Source organism: Dipodomys ordii, unplaced genomic scaffold (assembly GCF_000151885.1).
Source record: "Dipodomys ordii isolate 6190 unplaced genomic scaffold, Dord_2.0 Scaffold6, whole genome shotgun sequence".
Lineage (NCBI taxonomy): Eukaryota > Metazoa > Chordata > Mammalia > Rodentia > Heteromyidae > Dipodomys > Dipodomys ordii.
This window is the reverse complement of record NW_012267222.1, coordinates 7,864,161-7,884,321: the sequence shown is the minus strand read 5'-3', so window position 1 is coordinate 7,884,321 and position 20,161 is coordinate 7,864,161. Positions and strand designations below refer to the sequence as shown.

The following is a 20,161-nucleotide window of genomic DNA, read 5'->3' as shown; positions in this document are numbered from 1 at the left end:
GGCTGAGGGTCTGATCCCACAGATTTAATGTCTTTACAACACAGAAAGCAGAGCTTCCTCTCTCTGTCAGGAGAGGACATTGAGTGAAGGAGGCTGTCTGCACACCTCAAAGAGGGCCCTCCTCAGAAAGATGATCATCTTGATCTCCATCTTTCCAGCTGCCAGTTCAGAACTGGGAGAAATACTATCATCAACAGATGTTCCAATAACACTGTGAGGGGGTGGGTTATATGAGATACTCTAGGAAGATGCTCTTCTATCCAGCAAGCAAAACGTGAGTCCTAGATGTTACTTCCTGTATCTCAATAAAATACTGTTTGATGACACTGAAGAGTACCTGAGGAGCTAACCGCTGTTTGCCACTCCTCCACTGATCAGAAACATTCATTGTGTCCAGACCCTTCCTGGCTTGCTTCATGTTAGAGGAAACAAAACTAGCATTTTGTGGCTCTTCAGACAAAACACCTTTCTCTGGGCAGTGATTCTAATCAAGTTACAGAGCATTTCCTACTCCAGGGGTCTCTGCAGAATATACTGAAAGGTGACACATCTACCATAGCAGCTAGCAATGACTTCACCCCTGAAATTATGACAAGACCCTCAGGTACACAAAGCCCAGTATCTAAAGAGTAACAAAACTAAAGAAAATCACATTTCTGAAATATTTGTGTTTTGTTTTGCTGGCATTCTGTAGCACAAACAGGACATCAAAGTTTAAGAAGACTTTACAGGAAAAAAGTTGGTAAGACTGAAAATGTTATGTAACTGTAACCTCCCTGTTCATCACTTTTACAATAAAGATTGAAAAAGATTAAAAATGTTTCATCTATAACCTCTGCCTTTGAATTGTCTACACAGAGACAGTCAGGTTTCAGAAACGTAACTGTGTGGAACATAGTTTCAGAAAGACACTTGTAGTACAAGTGTGTAAAAGCAGTAAGGCTGATACCTAGCAAACAGTTGGGACAAGGAATCCTTTTGCCACTTCCAAGCTCAGAGTCAGACTGCGGCTCAGATCACATGGAAGTTCCTCAGATTCTGTCCAAAGAGGCAACTCTGGCTCAACAGGGCTGTTCCCCACTGACAGCTCCTACTTACAACTCATCCTGTATGTTGTCTGTCAGTTTGAAGAGTTGTTCCTGTCCTTCTGCCTGGCTCTCAGAGTAGCGAGGAAGCAGCCCCTGGGGTCCTGTGCAGCAGCGTGGTTTCCGAACCCTCTGTGCTTGGGTCCTAGAGAGGGGCAAATAAACAGGAAGCAAAGAGGTTAAGTGTTGAGGTGAAAGTGAAATTCTCCCTTCATCACCTAAGAAGGCACTCCTCAGTGCAGAAGATGCTCCACATTCAGCAGGCCCAAGCAAATCGCTGAGTGTCTACCAGGAGTTGGAAGGTACAGCTAGACTCCCTCTGTCATGGAACCTGGCTTGGGTACTTACAACTATTGCTCTGGTTTCATTAGCTAACTTCCTGCATTCTCAGGTTCACTCTTCTCTGGGGAACAGGTGATATCCTGCTTTTCTAGAAATCTCTTTGAGAGGACCATCTGTGGACAATGGGTCAGAAGACCCAGAGGCCCTAGGCTTTATCAATTTGTCATGTTTCTAGCTCCATCTAAGAGGAGCTCAGGTATCCTAGTTATCATGCCTGAGTAAAGAATGAGAAATGTAGGGCTGGGAATGTGGCTTAGTGGTAGAGTGCTTGCCTAGCATGCATGAAGCCCTGGGTTTGATTCCTCAGCACCACATAAACAGAAGAGACTGGAAGTGGTGCTGTGGTTCAAGTGGTAGAGTGCTTGCCTTGAGCATAGAGAGGCTCAGGGACAGTAACCAGGCCCTAAGCTTAAGACTGTCAGGGGGAAAGAAAAAAAAAAAAGGGATGAGAAATGCAGCAACCCTGTGGGGGAAAAAGAGGCTCCAAGGACCAGTCTCAGGCCACAGCAGGATTCTGCAGTTTCCCTATCACAGGCCACTCGGCTGTGGGCTGCCCAAAGGAATCTGCTTCGCTATGGCTTTTGGGGTCGGCTGCTGTTGTCTTTTTCCACAAGCCATAGACAGGGTAATTGATAAATACTTTTTGGTGTTTTCCTAGAAACAGGAGTCCATATTTGTGTTGGAAAAGCTGTGCATATTTCAGATGACTGATAAGAGAGTACTGATCTGTCCTCGGCCTTGTACTTGTTGTACTTTTTATTATTTGTTCCTGGAACCCACTGAAGCAAAACATTTCTCTCTAGACATACCTCGAAGAGAGGAGCAGCCTTGCACACTGAATCAGCATTTTGGAACTGTACACCAACAGCAGTATGGAGAGTGGTTGGAAGGGAAAAGGGGGCAGAAATATGGAAAGAATATAGCTTGCTATAGGCTGTGTGACCTAAAAAGCCAGGATCATCGATTGCCATGGTTGGGCCCAGATCAAGGTCTGCTCCAGCTAGACATGGTGCCTAAAGGACAACCCTATACCTGGTAATGTTTGGACATGCAGAAAGCCAGTGATAACTTCCCCAAAGGGTTCCTTGAACACAAGTCATGGTGTTCTTCAGGGGTGAGGCAGAGACCAATTTGTACTAGGGGAATGGGTAAGAAAAGCTAAATTTCATTTGTATCACACACTCACATATGCCCACCGTGCCTGGCTTCAATTCCCTCTTCAAGAGTCAGGCCTATTGTCAACCTTCTTAATTCCCAATTCCTGGTGGAAAGCAGGTGGAGGGCAGTAGAGGAAGCCACTGTCGGCCAGCTGGTAGAAACGCTTCAGAGCTGCTGCATGAAGGATGCCAGCAAGCACCCCCCCCCCCAAGGGACACATGGGAAGAGGCTAGGGTAGTCTTCTCCAGGTAGCCTGTTTGGTGAATCCCCTGGTGTCCTTGTTTGGTGAGTCATCTGACCCAAGCAGTCTCACTGTCCTCTTATCCATGAGGCTGCTAGAAGAGCCTTCTTGAGTGTCATACAGAAATCAAAAGGCTGCTCCAATAGGAGCATGTATAGTGGGGTCTCATCCCTGTCTTCTTCAATAAGATCTGATTCAAATTCCTCACCCATCCAACCAACTTCAATATATGGTTGACACCCACCGACCATGTCAACTCTATGAGGAGGAGGCCTGGTTTCCAGTGGAGCAGGAGAAGGAATCAGATGAGTCTATGAACGAATGCATCTGTGGGTGGAGAAGTTTAAGGCTAGTCATAGAGCTACTAAGAAAAGGCGATATGCAAACTTGAGTGGAGAGTTTAAAGACCAGAGATTTGAAAGCTACCAACTGTTGTTAAGGCAAAAAATGAACCAGCTGAATCCCATCTTTCTAACAGAAAAGTCAAGGGTATCTGTCTGGTCTGCTGAGAAAGGCAAGGTACACGAAGGAAGTCATAAAGTCAACACCCCTGTGGACAAGTGTCTTTGTCCTTACAAGACACTTGTATTCATGTGAGAGAAAACGTACTGAGCCCTGCACCCATCTGACGGGACACAAGACAGCCTGAGAAGCAAGGTGGCCTGCATCAGCTTCCAAGTTCCTGGGTTAACATTTCCCAGGGGCAACGTGGGGAACCATGCCCCCCATCCACAAGCTCCCGTTCCTTCTTGGCTTTGTGGCCTCTCCTCAGGCCTTCTTCAAACTACTTCTACTCTCAATGTATTATCTTCTACCCTGAAATCTACAAACCCACCAAAAGGTCAGAGAGCAGAGCAGCTCTCTTGTGAGTATACACTGATTAACAACACTATGTTTCCTTTCTTATCTGTTTTCTCACCAGGCTGAATACTACCTCCTATTTCTGAGGCCCTCCCTTGCTAAGCTGCCAAACACCAAGGGCCGGCTGGAACACTGCTCAATACGAGGGACTCACTGTGGCAGTCAAAGCTCGCTTTTCATGTCAAGACACATGAAACTAGAGCTAAATTTGGCTATGAAAGCAAATAGTGTTCTACTATGGTCTTCTTTATTTTTGGTGCATGTACTTGGGCTTGAACTCATGGCTGCCTTACACTCTTGCTTATAGTTTTACCACTCAAGACTGGTGCTTGAGCCATATTTTCATTTCTGACTTTTTGTTGGCTAATTGGAAATAAATAAGTCTCATGAATTTGTCTGCCTGGGCTGGCTTTGAACTGTGAACCTCAGACCTCAGCTTCCTAAGTAGTTAGGATTATAGGCATGAACCACCAGCAACCAGCTTTCCACTAAAGTCTTATAAACATAAACAAGGAGTAATTTAGTCATACTCTTGCTATCAGCAGAAAGCTGGATTAAAGAAATTCTGCCATACTCCCCTACTATTTTATCATTGGCAGTGCCTGCAAAACTAGTTTTTCATCTCAACTAAAACTCAACTGAAAGTTCAACTTCTCAGGTCAAGGTTGGTGGGCTGTAGGTGTAAGGATAGTGGTTAAAGTTGCCAGGCTTAAATTTAAACCCAAACATCAAAGAATTTACTAACAACAACCAGTTCCTGTTTCTAAACCTCCCAAGCCAGCAGTTTATAAAAGTGACATTCACTGTAAGACCCAACTGTTTGGATTCATATATGATGAATCCAAATAGTATTAGAAGCTATGTAACAGTCCCTAAACTTGCTCATGTGCTATGACCCAGGAGAATGGAGTGCCTTCTTTTTTTGTTGTTGGTTGTGGGGCTTGAACTCTGGGCCCGGGCACTGTCCCTCAGCTCTCCAGCTCAAGGCCACAGCACCACTTCCAGTTTTCTGGTGGTTATTTGGAGATAGGAATTTCACAGACTTTCCTGCCTGGGCTGGCTTTGAACTGCGATCCTGAGATCTCAGCCTCCTGAGTAGCTAAGATTACAGGTGTGAGCCACTGGCACCCGGCTGGAGTGTCATTTTTATGTGACTAACTGCTGAAAGTCACCACTGTTCATGTTCCAGCAAGTGTCTGAGCACCAGGAGAGCAACACCTCTATCACCTACCTGCACCTCCTTTTTATCTAGACATCGGGGCTAGATTGATCATTATCCTCAGTTCAGGGCCCACTAGCATCACTGGCTTTTTCTATGAAACCACCATTCCCTCCTCTCCCCCACCCCCGCCCCACTGCTGACCACAGTGATGCTGTGTGGTTTCCTGTTGTACAGCTGAGTTCCTCCTCTTCCTGAGGCAGCTGTGGTGCTGAACCCATGTTTATCATCCTGTGCTACTTTTCTTAGGCAGTCTTATCACACTTTAGAGTATGCTCTGCCACGTTCTTGTTACAGTCTTTAGTTGTTTGGGGCTTTTGAAAATGGATACCACTGTCATGTTGCTGAGACTGGCTGTTCCTTCATGCGCAGCTAGAGTTCATCTGCGGTGCTTGTTTTATTACCATCCACCATGTGATTACTGCACGAGTTATCCCCCTCTCTGTTGGTGGCATGCAGGTTATTTCTAGGTTTTGCTATTACAAATGATGATGCTATGAACATTCTATACATGTCTTCTGGGGATCTTTAGATAGATGGGTACATGTGTCGATGTGTATGGTATTTACTGGATCTCGGGATATGAAAACTCACCTAGCATGATCATTTCACTTGAAATGTGGCCAGTGTAACAGAAATTTAAACTTGATTTCAATGATATTTAAGTTGCACCCTGGGCAGCCTGCTGCTTAAATAGGTGTAACACAGCATCCTACTGTTTTCTCCCTCCATCTTCTCCTTGTGCCCTAAAGGATGATGGAATCTAGTTAAAAAAAAAAAAAGTGGACTCGCTGTGGGTCTCCCCATTGGAAGTACAGCATAGAAAGCAATGTCTAAACTGCTCCAGCTCCCAACTGTGTCCCAGCCCCAGTCTCCCTGGGGCTCTGCTCCTTTCCTGTGGCCACCTGCACTGCCACAGTGTGCTGCCATTTGGGTGGAGTCTTGGTGTGACCACTCTAGGGTAAGAGACCATTACACAAGAGGTAGGAAACACTTTCCCTCATCTCTCAGTTACCAGTGTCCCTTACTACAACATGAAGATAAGTTTAAACACAAGCCTGTTCAGTGCACATGCAGGAACTCTGCCTTCATAAGCCTTTGTCTAGCCAAAGGTCTGTGGTGTATTTAATTGCTGCCAGCTGGGGGTTGTCGGCCATTTTAAGCCCTCAGCTGCTGTGGTTTATAAATTTCACAGTGTATAGGAAGAAGCAGTCCTCCCAGTCAACCAGCTAATCCAAAATGTCAGCACCAAACGAACTTGAGCTTTGAACTCCATGAAAATGTCAGGGAGGCGGCAATACAGCACGGATGGCTCTTCCCTGGGGGAAGGGGCTGCACAGACAGTGGCTGACACACCACAGATAACCCACCCAGGGAGAGAGGACTGGGCTGTCTGCATCTGGCCAGTGCTATCTGACAGACACTGCCGGCCCCTGAGCAAAGACCAGAGCAATGAAAACAATTTGTGTCATTTACTTTAAGCAACAATAAGTCCAAACAAGGTGACAGGAGAAATGGAACCAGTTCCTCTTGCTTGATCTTGCCTTTCAGCCTGAGGGTCAGCAGTTGGCCAGCCATGATTTGTTCTTTACTTCTATGATGAGTAGCTTTGTCACAGCTCTGTTAGTTGAAGACAGATGTTGTGCACACATCTGCATTGCTAGAAGACTTACATTGCGATAGGTCTGTCATGGCCAATGCCCATTAACAAAGTGGTGTCCACAAACCATCAGTTCAAAGTAGAAAGTATGTGACACCCATAGCTTCCTAACACAGAAGGATGTTTATTCAACTGATGGGTGCCTTCTTGCTTAGAGCTGTATGTGTTCAAGACTTTTGTTTTCATCAGGAATCCTACTGATATAGACTATGCTTAATTGAGCACAAATAGAGAACTAAAAGTCAACCTATATGCTCCTTCCAAATACTTTTTTCTGACAATAGCATAAGATGCCAAAATTTTTTTTTAATTTTTTTGGTCAGTCATGGTGCTTGAACTCTGGGCCTGGGCGCTGCCCCTGAACTCTTCAGTTCAAGGTGAGCACTCTGCGACCTGAGCCATAGTGCCACTTCCAGTTTTCTGGTGGTTAATTGGAGATAAGAATCTCATGGACTTTCCTGCCCAGGCTGGCTTTGAATCACAGTCCTCAGATCTCAGCCTCCCGAGTAGCCAGGATTACACGTGTGAGCCTCCAGCGCCTGGCTCTCCAAGGTTCTTGACTGAATGATTCAATTAAACATTTGTCACTGCTCTAAAGGGAGTCAAACAATCGACTTAACCAGTACTCTTGGCAGCAGAGTGTCTAAGTTGGTTAAAATGTCCCAATGTCCACTGAACTACAATGTTTGGAAGTCCTCAAAACCCAGCAGCCATGGGCTGTGTCTGAACTTTGACTTATAGTCCTCCTCTCTGCCTTATGCATTCACTTTTGAAAACTGCATGGAAAGATGTTCCTTCTCTACAAACTTTATTCCATCCAGAGCAAACTGAGATCAAGTAGACTCTTAGAGGATGAAAACCATTCAAGTTTGACTTAGTTTCCATCAGAATCCCTCCTTCTGGTTCTGAGATATAAACCCACGTTCAAGAATCTACTCACTCATAACTACTGAGCATAGGCTATGTTAAGTCTTGAACCAAGAACATTATACCAAGTTTTTGTTAGGACAATTTTAGATTTTAGACACATGAAAAAAATAAGTTGGGAAGAAAGAAATTGTGTCAGTAGTCACATTACTGAGAGGAAATTACTGAGTAAAGGGCCAAACTAGCATGGCGCCGGTGGCTCACGCCTGTAATCCTAGCTATTCAGGAGGCTGAGATCTGCGGATCAAGGTTCAAAGCCAGCCCGGGCAGTAAAAACCGTGAGACTCCTATCTCTAATTAACCACCAGAAAACCGGAAGTGGTGCTGTGGCTCAAGTGATAGAGCGCTCGCCTTGAGCTGAAGAGCTGAGGGACAGCGTCCAGGCCCAGAGTTTAAGCCCCACGACCGACCGAGAAAAAAAAAAAAAGAGCCCAACTACGGTAGCTAGAAACACAAAGCTGAAAATAACTTGTGCTGGTTTCTGTTCTCTACCTCCACCTCTATCCTATGTGCCTTTCCTGAAACACCATCCACACAGGTCGGTGCTAGGCCTGGAGGAAGACAGGGGTAACTCAAGTATCCAGGGAGCTGGTTGAGTTCAGGAGTCAATGCCAGTGTGGCAGAGTGGCACAGGAGAGGCAGCCTGACAACAATGGCTGCCTGGAAGAAGAGTGGTACCACATCTACACACAACTTCCTCATCTAGAAAATGGATTATTACAAGCAGTAAATAAGTGGATATGTGTATCGTGCTTAGAGCAAGGGCTGATACATTGAGGTACTCAATAAAAGGGCATCTGTTACTAAAGGCACATCTGCTGAGGGTACCACAGATGTATAAGAGAGACCCTAACCTGGTCCAGGTGGCCAAAGCCCACAATAGGCCAGGGCATAAAATCCAGCCTCTCTCACTAAAGCACTTTGCTTTTCCTTTTGCTTCCTGCTAGCGTCCTGCTTACTTCTCCTGAGAGTCCTGTAGACATGTGTATAGCACATAAAATCCCACATTGTACTGTTGCCACTGGAAATGCAGAATAGATGCTGACTCAGGAAATCATTCGAAATCAAATGTACACTGCTAGGTTTTTAGTCATTTGACATGCAGCAGCAGGGACCAAGTTCCCTGGTCAGGGTGTGCTCCCTTCAGTGGGATTCACACCTGACTTGTTTATAGGGGTCAAGACTTCCTGTAATCTCACACACGCTATGAGGACCCCAGGACACTGCAACCGTGACAGCTGGTAGGACTTATGCCAGCAGATATGCTATTGGGACTTTAACCCCGAGACAAACTTCAGAGTTGGTGTTTTTCTGTTTTTTGTTCTTTGCCCTGAGTCAACTGCCTCAGGAACAAGACTACCTGCTAATTAAGTTGGTGGGAGAGCCAGGCCAGAATCCCAGCATAGTGAGTAACATTCCAGTGACTGCACAGCACAAGCTTTAGCTTTCCTGAACCTTCATCCATTTGTCTGCATTCTGAGGATGCTTTGCTTTAATAGAAAAACTTACAAAGCAAGTGGTAATTTCCAACATCACTGTAAAAATGGGACACTTTAGAACTGTAAGGGTTAGCTGCATTCTAACTAGGATCTTCTGAATTAAGGTTCAGTGCCTATAGGAATCTTGCAAGCCATGGCCAAATTCCATGCTCACTTGCCATCTCTAATGCCAATCCCAAGATAGTAAACACAGGCCCACAGACACAATTTCTGGTCAACTTGGTTTTATAGCTGTTAGGTAAAATGCCAACAATGACAAACCGATTAAATAACGTAAGCTAAGATACTTGCAGATTAATTTCTAGCAAATGATTACATAATTTCTTTTATCTAACTTATATATCATCTATCTTCTCCCCAAAGTTGCTTTTTTTCTTTTTTGGCCCGTCCTGGGCCTGGGTGTTGTCCCTAAGCTCCTTTTGTTCAAGGGTTAGCACTCTACCACGTGAGCCACAGCCCCACTTCTGGCTTTTTCTGTGATTAACTGGAGATAAGAGTCTCACGGATTTTCCTGCCCAGGCTGGCTTCAAACTGTGATCATGAGAGCTCAGACTCCTGAGAAGCTAGGACTACAGGCACGAGCCACCAGTGTCCAGCAAGTTGCTCTCTTTTAAGAGAAGAGATGTAACTCAGGATCAGTTGATGGAGAGAACAACAGAGGCTTCAGGGGAAGAAGAAAGCAGAACCCAGTGCAGCAAAAAAACAAAAAGTGAGTAAACTGCTGAGGCTCCAAATGGGACTCCTATCAAGTAAGTGGAAATGAAGCTTGTGCTTGGATTGTTAATGTTGGGAATGAAATGTGAGATGTATGTAGCACACAGTAGGATATCTAACAGTTAACTGTTGGCCTTTAACAGCTATTATTGTCAGGTCAACTTAGAACACACAAATGGGAAAACGCAGGATTTAAAATTTTATCTTGACTAAGCAGCACAAAGGGGCCATGACTTGCTGAATCTGTCTAAGGACTCCTGAGCAATCTACTGAGTGCAAGATCTGTGAGTCTTTCCTAGGGCACCAGTACTCACAACCTTGTCCTATTCAGCTCTTATTTCCTTAAAGGATTTCTTGTTAAGAAAGACCAGAGCGAATCACCTAGCAACTCAATAGACTAGATATCAAACACTTAGACTCAGAATTAGTAGTCTTAGACTATTGCCATTAATTAATTCACCATAGGGGGGGTTATAAAAATATTTGTGGTGGTAAAGCACTTTCTCTAAACGCAGTTTGCAAGGTAATCTTATTACATACAACCAAGGCACAAGGAGCTGCCCCAAGGCACCTCCCTAGGACCCCACTCATGGCAGGACCTAGCAGACATTCCAGCCTTGAAGGGGTAGGGTAGGTTCTGTGGTTAGTATGCTTTCACTTTTTCAAGTCCACCAGTCTGCTCAGCCCAGAGTTCCACACATCTTTTTACTACCAAATGAAGGGCTGAGATATAGCTCAGCGGTAGGGAGCTGGCCTTGCATGCTCAAGACCCTGGTTCCATCCTCAGCACCATGAAAAACACAAAAGGTCAGATGAGAGGTAAAAGGTGAGGTGGGAAAAGAGAAAGGGGCAGTAGGAGAATATGCTTCAAGAAGAGCACACTGAAATGGAAAGCGAAGGGAATGAACGCTTATGCTCGTGCCCTGTTCTTGCATTCAGCAGGATCTGTCTCAGCCCCTGAAGCCAAACTGTAGGCAGTAGAGAAAGAAACTGAAGCCCCAAGAGGGTCACAGAGAATCCAGTGAAACACCCACTTCCTAGCTACTGACCTCTGCCAGGAAGGGGGCTCATGTTCTGAATGAACCTACCAGACTGGGAAAATGTGGGGAATGCGAATGGAAGCTGCATCACTGCACCCTAGCTTCCTGACCTAGACACACACATGTGATCAATCAATAAATAAAGACTAGTGGAGTGAGGGAGACCAGAAAAGGGAGAGGCTAAAGAGCAACATCTCCCCAGCCTGAGCCAGAGGAAGGCGGGAAGTTGGTTATAGCCCAGGAACCCCTGGAGCACAGGAATGCTGACCGTTCCACAGTAGGGAACACAAGGAAGTTCCTGACCTGGGTCATGTGCTCCCAGAGGACAACTGGTGGCCTTAGGGGAACGTGCACTGTCTGCACTTTTCCAGGAAGGAAAAGAACAGTGGGCTTGGAATCCTGGCAGTTACTCTCGGCCTGACTCCCTACTGAGAGCTGAATGCTGTGTTGACAGGTAGCCAGTGAATGGCTCAGAATCTTGTGACCCAGTGATCGATGCTCTGCACTCCACTCAAGCCCAAGGAGGAGACCTTCCAAGGGCACTAGGTGGCTTGCCCTATTTCAGGCCCAGGTTTTAGGGTTTTTTTTTTTTTTTTTTTTTGGTCCGGTCATGAGGCCTGAACTCTGGGCCTGGGCGCTGTCCCTCAGCTCTTCAGCTCAAGGCTAGCGCTCTACCACTTGAGCCACAGCGCCACTTCCAGCATTTTTCTTTCTGCTTACGTGGTGCTGAGGAATCGAACCCAGGGCCTCGAGCATGCAAGGCAAGTGCTCTACCACTGAGCCACCTTCCCAGCCCCGGTTTTAGGTTCTTTTGACATAGAAACAAAGCCCATCAAGTCACCTCTAAGTCCTCATCTTCCTTCTTACCAAATGATCGTTCTTCAAAATGTGTCTACCCGTAAGTCTACAGCCAAACTTTCTCCGAATCCAGGGCTGTCTCCAGCCAACTGAGCCCCCTCTAAAAACAATCCCCTCAAAATTTACATTAGCCTGACCCTAGCTCATCATCCCAATGCCCACAAGAGTAGCCTGACTCCGCTTCACTTTGGCTTTTGCCACTATGCAGGGTACAAAGCCCTCACAGGAATTTGTAAGGAGAATTTCCACGTGCCTGCTGAGGCCTGGGCTCCCGCATGTTCTCTCTGTCTAGGAACAAAGCAGAACATGAGTGCACAGTGCAATGCCCTTTAGTGCCTTTATGAGGGCTACACTCTGCCTGGTGCCAGGGCATTCCACCTGGTGACAGAAGATTATTCTTTATTTGGTGATGAAATGGGTCAAGCTGCCTTTTAATTACATGCCGCCAGTATTAACATGCACTGGACCGACTGTCATAGCCCATCAACCCTTGGCCAACTGGTTTGTTTGGTCTGGACGGCAAACAACATTCCATACTACTGGATTTTTTTCTTCCAGATCCCCGGTGGCCCCATCACCCCCTAAACCTTTTAAAAAATTACAATCTGTTTTGCTGTCTTGAGTTACATTCTGTAAATAATAAGCAACACTGATGAAATGTAAAAAGCTGAAAATTTGTTAAGCAGAAAGATCTGCACTATGTCCCACATCTGTGTCACATTAAACATGCACTCCACAGACTTGCTGATTTCTCTGTAATCAGTACCCTAGGGTGATTTGGGCCACAAGAGATCTTGTGCCTCATGCCAGACCAGGGTTCAGGGTCACCAGATGCAAGCAAGGAGGGGACAGTGGCGGCAAGGGAAGGTAGAGATGCCCAGTTCACTCTGCAGATGACTCTTGGCTACCTGGTCTGCCTGTTTGGGGTTGTGTGCATCACAAACTGGTGGGTCATTGTTGTGGCCAGGCCATGAGAGAATCAGGCCACAAGAGAACCAGGCCACGAGAGAACCCACATCAGAACCCACTCCACAGTCCTTAGTTGCTAAAACTGAGCCAGCAGTGGTTAAACTAAATAACAGGTTTTAATGACAAAATGTCTCCTTTGAAAGAGTTGGCTCCTCATATATTAAAATGACTACCAGATAAAAATAGAATGAAAGGAAACCAATAAAGCCCATTTGGAAAAATCTTAGAGGATACTGGAGATGATTGTTGCTATGTCAGGCAAAATTTGATCTGTCTTTTTTTATCCAAGCACTTCACCAGATATGCATGTGTGTGTGTGCATGTATGCACATGCACATGTGTGTACACACAACACACATGCGCACATATTCTACTTAGGAAAAACTGACAGAACATGAGGAAAATCATCATGTTTTTAAACTCACAGTACCATGTAGATCCTAGAATAATTGTAAGGCTCCATTATGGTAGAGAGAGAGAGAGAGAGAGAGAGAGAGAAGGAGGGGAGAGGGAGAGAAACAACAAAACACAGATTCAGACTCAACAGAGAGGCACGTGTGGACCTCTGAGAACACTCCATGGAGAAACTCAGTGCACCTTAGTACACTGCCACTCCCCACCAGTTTTTGCCACTGCACTTTCCCATTGGCCTTAGGTAAGAGATGACCAGACTAGGCATCACCAAGGACACCTGCTGGACCACTGAGGCCCACAGTAGATCTCTGCATTCAAAGGTGACTGTATATTGAGTAAACTAATCCTCATACTGTCTTGTTTGTGGATATGTTCAAAAGTAGTATTTCATTTTATGGATGAAGACCTTATCTTAGAGAGATTTCTCAAGGCTATTTAGCTGGTAAGTGGTAACACAAAGCTTGATCTTGAGTCTTTCATTTTCTTGGATTCATAAACTAATGGAGTCTATTACTGAGTTAGGCATTCTTGACACCCCAAAGGGTACCAAAGAAGGCAATACTGAGAGGCTTACATCCCAATCTGGACAAGGTCTATGTTCTTGAAATGACTATACAAGGAACTTAAACTGTGTGTGAGTGATGGAGGATGGGAGCCCCGTGGGAGCCAAGTAGTTTCCCAGAAGCCCTTGCCTCATAGCTAGAAGCAACCAGGGCTAAACTAACATGAAGGCATAAGAGGAAACAAACAGCAAGATAAAAGCTAGGCAACAGGTCACACCACACATCCAAAACATCCACCCACAGCCAGCCACTGCGGCATGACCCAGGTGCCAAGGCACCGGAGTATGACCTACCAGGTGACTAACCAGGCTTATCAATACCTGGAAGAAGTTTCTCACATGGATAAGAAACTGACTAAATGACCACTGTTGGAAACAGTGAGACCAAGACAGGATGAGAACAACCAAAAACAAACACACACACTAAATAGAAACACACACTGGCCTCAGAGGTTTTAAAAGGATTGGGACAAAGAATTCACAAAAGGAGAAATAGAAATAGCCAGCTGAAATGTAAAAAGCAATACTGAGACATTCGGCTCTCTCCCAGTGGCAAAGACTTAAAGGACTAATGATAGCAGGTTCTTACTGTAGCATCTGATCCATAGAAGCTACCTAATAAAACTCATGACCGAGTTCCAAATGAATGAAGAGCCAAAGCTGGCAGCGGCTGGAGACCAGGGTCTTCTCTTTTTCTTTTTTTTTTTTTGGGGGGGGGGGGTCCGGTCATGGGGCCTGAACTCTGGGCCTGGGCACTGTCCCTCAGCTCTTCAGCCCAAGGCTAGGGTTCTTCCTCTTGTTTGACAGCGCCATTTCCGGCTTTTTTCTTATGTGGTGCTGAGGAATCGAACCCAGGGCCTCAGGCATGCAAGGCAAGCGCTCTACCACTGAGCCACCTTCCCAGCCCGACCAGGGTCTTCTCAAGCCTTGGGAGTATAGTACAAATTGATTCAACTTCCTAGCAGGCAATTTGCAATATGTGGACACAGCAAAATGCACATACCCCTAAATCCAGAAATCATCTTTTTAGGAATTTACCCTAAGGAAAGGAACTATGTAAATCTGAAAAGGCATGTAGAAGATGCTTATAATAGCAAAAAAAAAAAAAATTGGAGGTATCCATCATCTAGGAACTAGGTAAGCATATTATGCGATCTTTGCAATTTAATATTACATAAACATTAAATCAGCTTACTTTTGGAGTGGAAAGATGTTTTTGAAATAATTTTTGAGTAGAAAAAAGTTTGATATCCATTTGTGCTTGGGGATGGGGGTGTAACAGAGCATGGGTTTTGCATGCTCAAGGCTCTAGGTTCAATCTCCAGCACCAGACATATGCAAAAATAAATAAATGAAGAAAATGGCGCTCCTATTCATGGGATCATATATATATACATACACACACACACACACACACACACATATATATACTCACACACACACATATTGTATGTGTCTGTATACATATTGTATGTACATGGGGAGATCTCTGGTCAGATTACTAACATTAACCTTTTGATGAATATTAGAGGTATCGAGTCCTCTTTATTTTACTGGGGAAAAAAGGAGGAATAATAGTTATCTATGACAGTGACCTGCTATAAAGCTTAGAGAGACAACTGGGGCAAAGTTTTTGGAGCAGCGCCCTATATACTATGAGTTTTCCCAATAGTTTTTTTTTTACATCTTTTTAAAACTTAAAACAATACAACTATTTTTCTTTTTTTTTTGTCGGTGGTGGGGCTTGAACTCTGGGCCTGAGCGCTGTCCCTCAGCTCTTCAGCTCAAGGCAAACACTCTACCACTTGAGCTACAGTGCCACTTCTGGTTTTCTGGTGGTTTATTGGAGATAGGAGTCTCACAGTCTCTCCTGCCCGGGCTGGCTTTGAACCGCGATCCTCAGATCTCAGCCTCTTGAGTAGCTAGGATTACAGGCGTGAGCCACCAGCGCCCGGCTCAATACAACTATTTTTAAAAAAAACCCATAATGACTCAGGAAGCAGACGGGCACAAACACCAGAATGTCTGTGGTGCACTTATAATGAAACCATGATCACCACATACTATGCACAGCATGGGCTGGATGCAGGCGAGAGGAGTTGTCTGAATGGCCAAGCTATCAGCAATGGCTTTCCTCTGGAGAAGGGGGGATGGAGTCCTGGATGGAGACTTCTCAAGGGAAGGGGGCCACAAAGTGACCACTAGTACCCATGAGCCTCCTCCTCCTCCTCCTAGTCTGTGGCCTAGCTGGGCCTGCTCTACCCGAAGGTGGTAAGGACGGCCATGGATGAGGCTTTGTTAAGCACGGGTCATCTGCGGGACTCCTCCTCTGCCTAGAGACCCTTACTTTTTCAGCCTTGTCTTGCTCTGGACTCTGAATGGCAGGAATGTCTACTCTTGCTTGCTGTAGTCAGAGTTCAGAGCAACATGCCCTAAAGGACGAGAGGGAGGTGCTGGCATGGCAGACAGGGACCCAGGCACTAACCACACTCTCCCTAAAGAGCCCAGAGGCAAGATATGAATGGCATATGGGTAAGAGAAAGAGCAGCCTGCCTCTAGCTTGCCCCACTGCCCTCCCAGGAACACAGGGAAGAAGTCCATCTGGAACTGGTTTGAGGCTCCCCAGCTGCAGAGCCAGGAGACTGAAGGGCTTACAGACTGTCCCTTCTGATTCTCATCAGGGTGAAGTACAACTTGGAAGACAAGCTGGTTCAGAGACCAAATCAACTTTGCTTTGAAATGGTCCCCTTTTCCCACCCCTTTGAAAGTAGAATTAATGGTCCAGGTGGTAGGAGATGAAAAAAATGAAAGAGAAGGACTTGGGTCATCTCAGGTGCATTTCTAGCTTCCACAAAGATCAGCCACACCCTGTGGATCAGAGCTGACATCAAACTTTCACGGTGCATGTCTTCTTAGGAAACAAGAACCAACAAGACTGAGTCTGCTTAAATTGTTGAACTGGGCAGCTGGCCTCTACAGAATGGGGGACAGGAGGGAATCACCTCATATTCAAAATATGGGAAGGATTTGTTGGGAGCTAGGGAGAGAAGGGCAAAGATGCCAGATCCTGCCAGACAGATGGGGCAGAAAACACTTCCCCTATCCCACCAAGCTGCTGCTAAGCACTGCTTTCACATACTCTGTGCATTTCTAATTGGTTCCCTGTGCATGGCTGCATAGTACGCAGGCCAGAACCATCAGCAGGTCATTCTTCTTGTCCAGGCCTCCCTGTGCCTAGGGAGAAGCAGGTGCAGCCAGGAGTCTACCCACCTCTCTTCTTAACAAGGAACACAAGATTTCTGCTATAACTAAATGTTTCTTTCTTCTTCTGGACCTAAGGGCAGAAGGCAGACAGTGAGGCCAGGACTGGCTGTCCAAAGACCAAGTTCCTTGGGGCAGAGGGAAGCAGGCAAGCCTGGAGCAATCCTGATATGAACAGAAGACAGTGATTCTTGAAGGAGGCCAGAACTGCCTTTTCAGTTGCTCCCTATCCAAAGATTGCTAGATCTAGGGAGCTGGGACCAGAGTTCTTTCTGCAGGTTACATAAAGCCTTAGGAACTTTCTAGTGTTTTCTCTGCCTTAAGGTTTTTACAGATAAGAATCTCTATAAACCCTAGTTAGCAGAGTATGTGGTTAACTCATGGCATTTTCAGTCACTGCTAAACAGAACCCAAGAAATGCAAAGAACAGCAGAATTTCTTCATACAATTTGACCTTGACTACATGAAGCAGCCCAAATATGATGCAATACACAACAATACACAAAAAAATACACCCAAACTTTGGGTTTAACAATCATTTAGTGGAATACAGATGGTAAGTCACCTCCACTCTAGACACTCTGCTAGAGCCTACCTTTTTTTTTTGGTGCTGGTCCTAGGGCTTGAACTCAGGGCCTAAATGCTGTCCATTAGCTTTTTTTTGCTCTAGCACTCTACCACTTGAGCCACAGCCCCACTTCTGACTTTTTGGTAGTTTTATCGGAGATAAAACTTTCTTGCCCAGGCCGGTTTCAAACTGTGACCCTCAGATCTCAGCCTCCTGAGATGCTACAGGCATGAGCCACCAGTGACTGGCTACTTCTAGGCTTTTTAAGTACATTGACCAGGCAGCATAACTAACAGTATCCAACAGTCTCAGGGCTAGGTGGCTATCCTGTCTTCTCACACTTCTAAAGGCCTTTTGTTCAAGCCCCATAGATCCAAGATCCAGAAGCCATCCCTGGACCCCACGAGGGACGATCAGAGCATGCTGATTCCACCACTGAGGTTTCCTGTGCCAGCTGGGTACCAGCTGAAGGTCCCAGATGGCCAGCAGATAAAGATGGCCTTGAGTAGACGGCAGAGCCACTGTTTTGTGAAACTGGCAAGGAGCTTAGCTCAGTGCCAGGTTCTCCAAAGGCCAGGGTACCCTTGTGCTCGGGTGCATTGCTGTTTGGCCCAAAGAGGCCCCTGGCCCGGAGTCCCTCCAAACTTCCTAGCTTCGCCATGTCCCTTGTGGCAGGTCTATGGGAAGCTGATGGAGGTGAAGAAGGGTGGTAAGAACCTTTCACCCCATGAGGGATAAAATCACCCCAACCTGTGCTTGAGTCTTGTCTTTCCTCAAATAGTTTTTGGTTATCAGAATTAATTTAAGCCCTATTGCCCATGTCCAGGAACCCAAAGGAGGCAGAAGGCCAGATTTGACTCCAGGAGATCTTTGGTGGGAGAGTCTAGATGCAGTGCCTTGGCATCAGCACGCGCTCTGTGCGCACATTCCAGGAATCAAATCCTGGTTCCTTGCCACCAGAATGTTCACTGTGGACAAGCAGCACTCTGGAAAAGACAGGAGCATGTCCTGCTAGATGGCAGGACAAGGCACACACAGGTCCCCTGTAGAGCCAGAGTTAATGGATAAGCTGGAATACCACTAACCCACTTTCCTCTGAGGCTCCTCTGAATACAGGCAGCCTTTTCCTTCTGATACACTCATGCTGAATCTCTGAGCAAGTGCTGGAGGTGGTGTCCCCTCTGAGACTCGGGCCTGTCTATTTCCTCATGCCCTCCCTGATGAACAGAGTCCCTCGGGGCCACCTGCCTGTGACAGGAAGAACACTGGGATACCAGCCTTCTACCCACGCTGCTCTAGCATGGAGGCTCAGCTGTGGAAAGGCAGAGGACAAGGCCATTCACAGCCTGAGGCGGCTGGGTGGCAGGGAAGGGAGCCAGAACCACCCTGAGCCCCACAGCTCAACCAGACAGCTCCAAGGCAGCATCCAAGCCCCGTGCCACCAAGCATGGCCTCCTGGGAGACGGGCAGGTTTCCTGTTGTGTCAGCCTGTTTCCTTAAGCAACATTATACTGCAAACAGAGCCACTCAGAAGCAAGTCCCGCGGTGTCCCATTTCGGGGCTGGGGCTGAGGGTGGGGGTGGGGGGCAGACTGTCTTGCAGCTCGGGAAGGAACATCCCAGCACTGCGACCCCCTTGAGGCAGTGCTCCTTCCCTCTGCCCAGCCCCGAGAAGCGGCTGGACGAACAGGAGTGTGAGGCCTCCCTCAGTCACCTCGGATGGGCAAGTTCTGAATGGCAGCTGGGTCTATTACAAGCAGTGTGAGAGGGTTAAGCAGTCCGGCCTCAACTCTTTATAAACTTTTGCCCTGTGGATATGTACTCATTGGCGGCAGTACAAGACTCGAGCTGTATTACACGCCTTAACGATATGGTTCAACTGTCGGTCAGGCTTGGGCCTGGCACCCGGCCAGACCGCAATCAATGGGACACAGAGCCTCCCCCTTTCAGATCATCACGAAGGCTCATATTATCTCCTTTTCGTCGTGCTGGTTAAATTTATGGAGCAGAACCCTGAAGCCGCATTCCTCGGCCTGGGCTGGCCCACGCGGCCCTCCCTCCCTTTGTTCCGTACTGTAAGCGAGCCGTGCTCTGGAGCACTGCAGGGTTGTTAGTTCAGGCCCTGACTGTTTGCTCATGACTGAACTGAAGAGAGTTCAGTGGAAGGGCAAAAGGACAGCCTGAGTGTGAACCCCATCCCAGCAGGCCCTGGGCCCCTATATATAGGCCCCAAACCACAGTTGAATGGACGCCTTCACTTTGTTCTTACAAAAGCAAACCTTCAGTCTGCTCCCGGACCAACTTCCCATAAAACCCTACCAATGTAGGACTTCGTGGACAGCACCTCTACTTGAACTCAAGGGCCCTCTGGGGCCTTAGTGTCACTGAGATATTAGAAGGAGACATTTCTACTGCCATCTTCAATTCTTCCCAGTTCCATGGGAGACAGAAACACAAAACACTGACTACTAGCTGTTCTTGTTTTTTGTTGTTGTTTTGTTTTTGCCAGTCCTGGGGCTTCAACTCAGGACCTGGACACTGTTCCTGAGCTTCACTTGCTCAGGGATAGCACTCTGTTACCTGAGCCACAGCACCACTTCTGTCTTTTTCTCTTAATGTGGTGCTGCAGAATCAAACGCAGGGCTTCATGCATGCTAGGCAAGCACTCTACCACTGAGTCACATTCCCAGCCCTGTTCTTGGCTACCAAGGTGGGACATGAGGTAGGTGTGTGTGTGTGTGTGTGTGTGTGTGTGTGTGTGTGTGTGTGTGTGTGTGTGTGTGT

General features: G+C 46.5%; 1 protein-coding gene across 1 annotated transcript in view; it reads right to left on the bottom strand.

Moving 5' to 3' along the window:
* Vps13d (vacuolar protein sorting 13 homolog D (S. cerevisiae)) overlaps positions 1 to 20,161 on the bottom strand; it is a 236,261-nt gene that overhangs the window by 11,958 nt on the left and 204,142 nt on the right. The window contains exon 64 of the mRNA XM_013031922.1: positions 1,099 to 1,230. Coding sequence (XP_012887376.1) covers positions 1,099 to 1,230 — 132 coding nt within the window. The remainder of the gene's footprint in view (positions 1 to 1,098; positions 1,231 to 20,161) is intronic.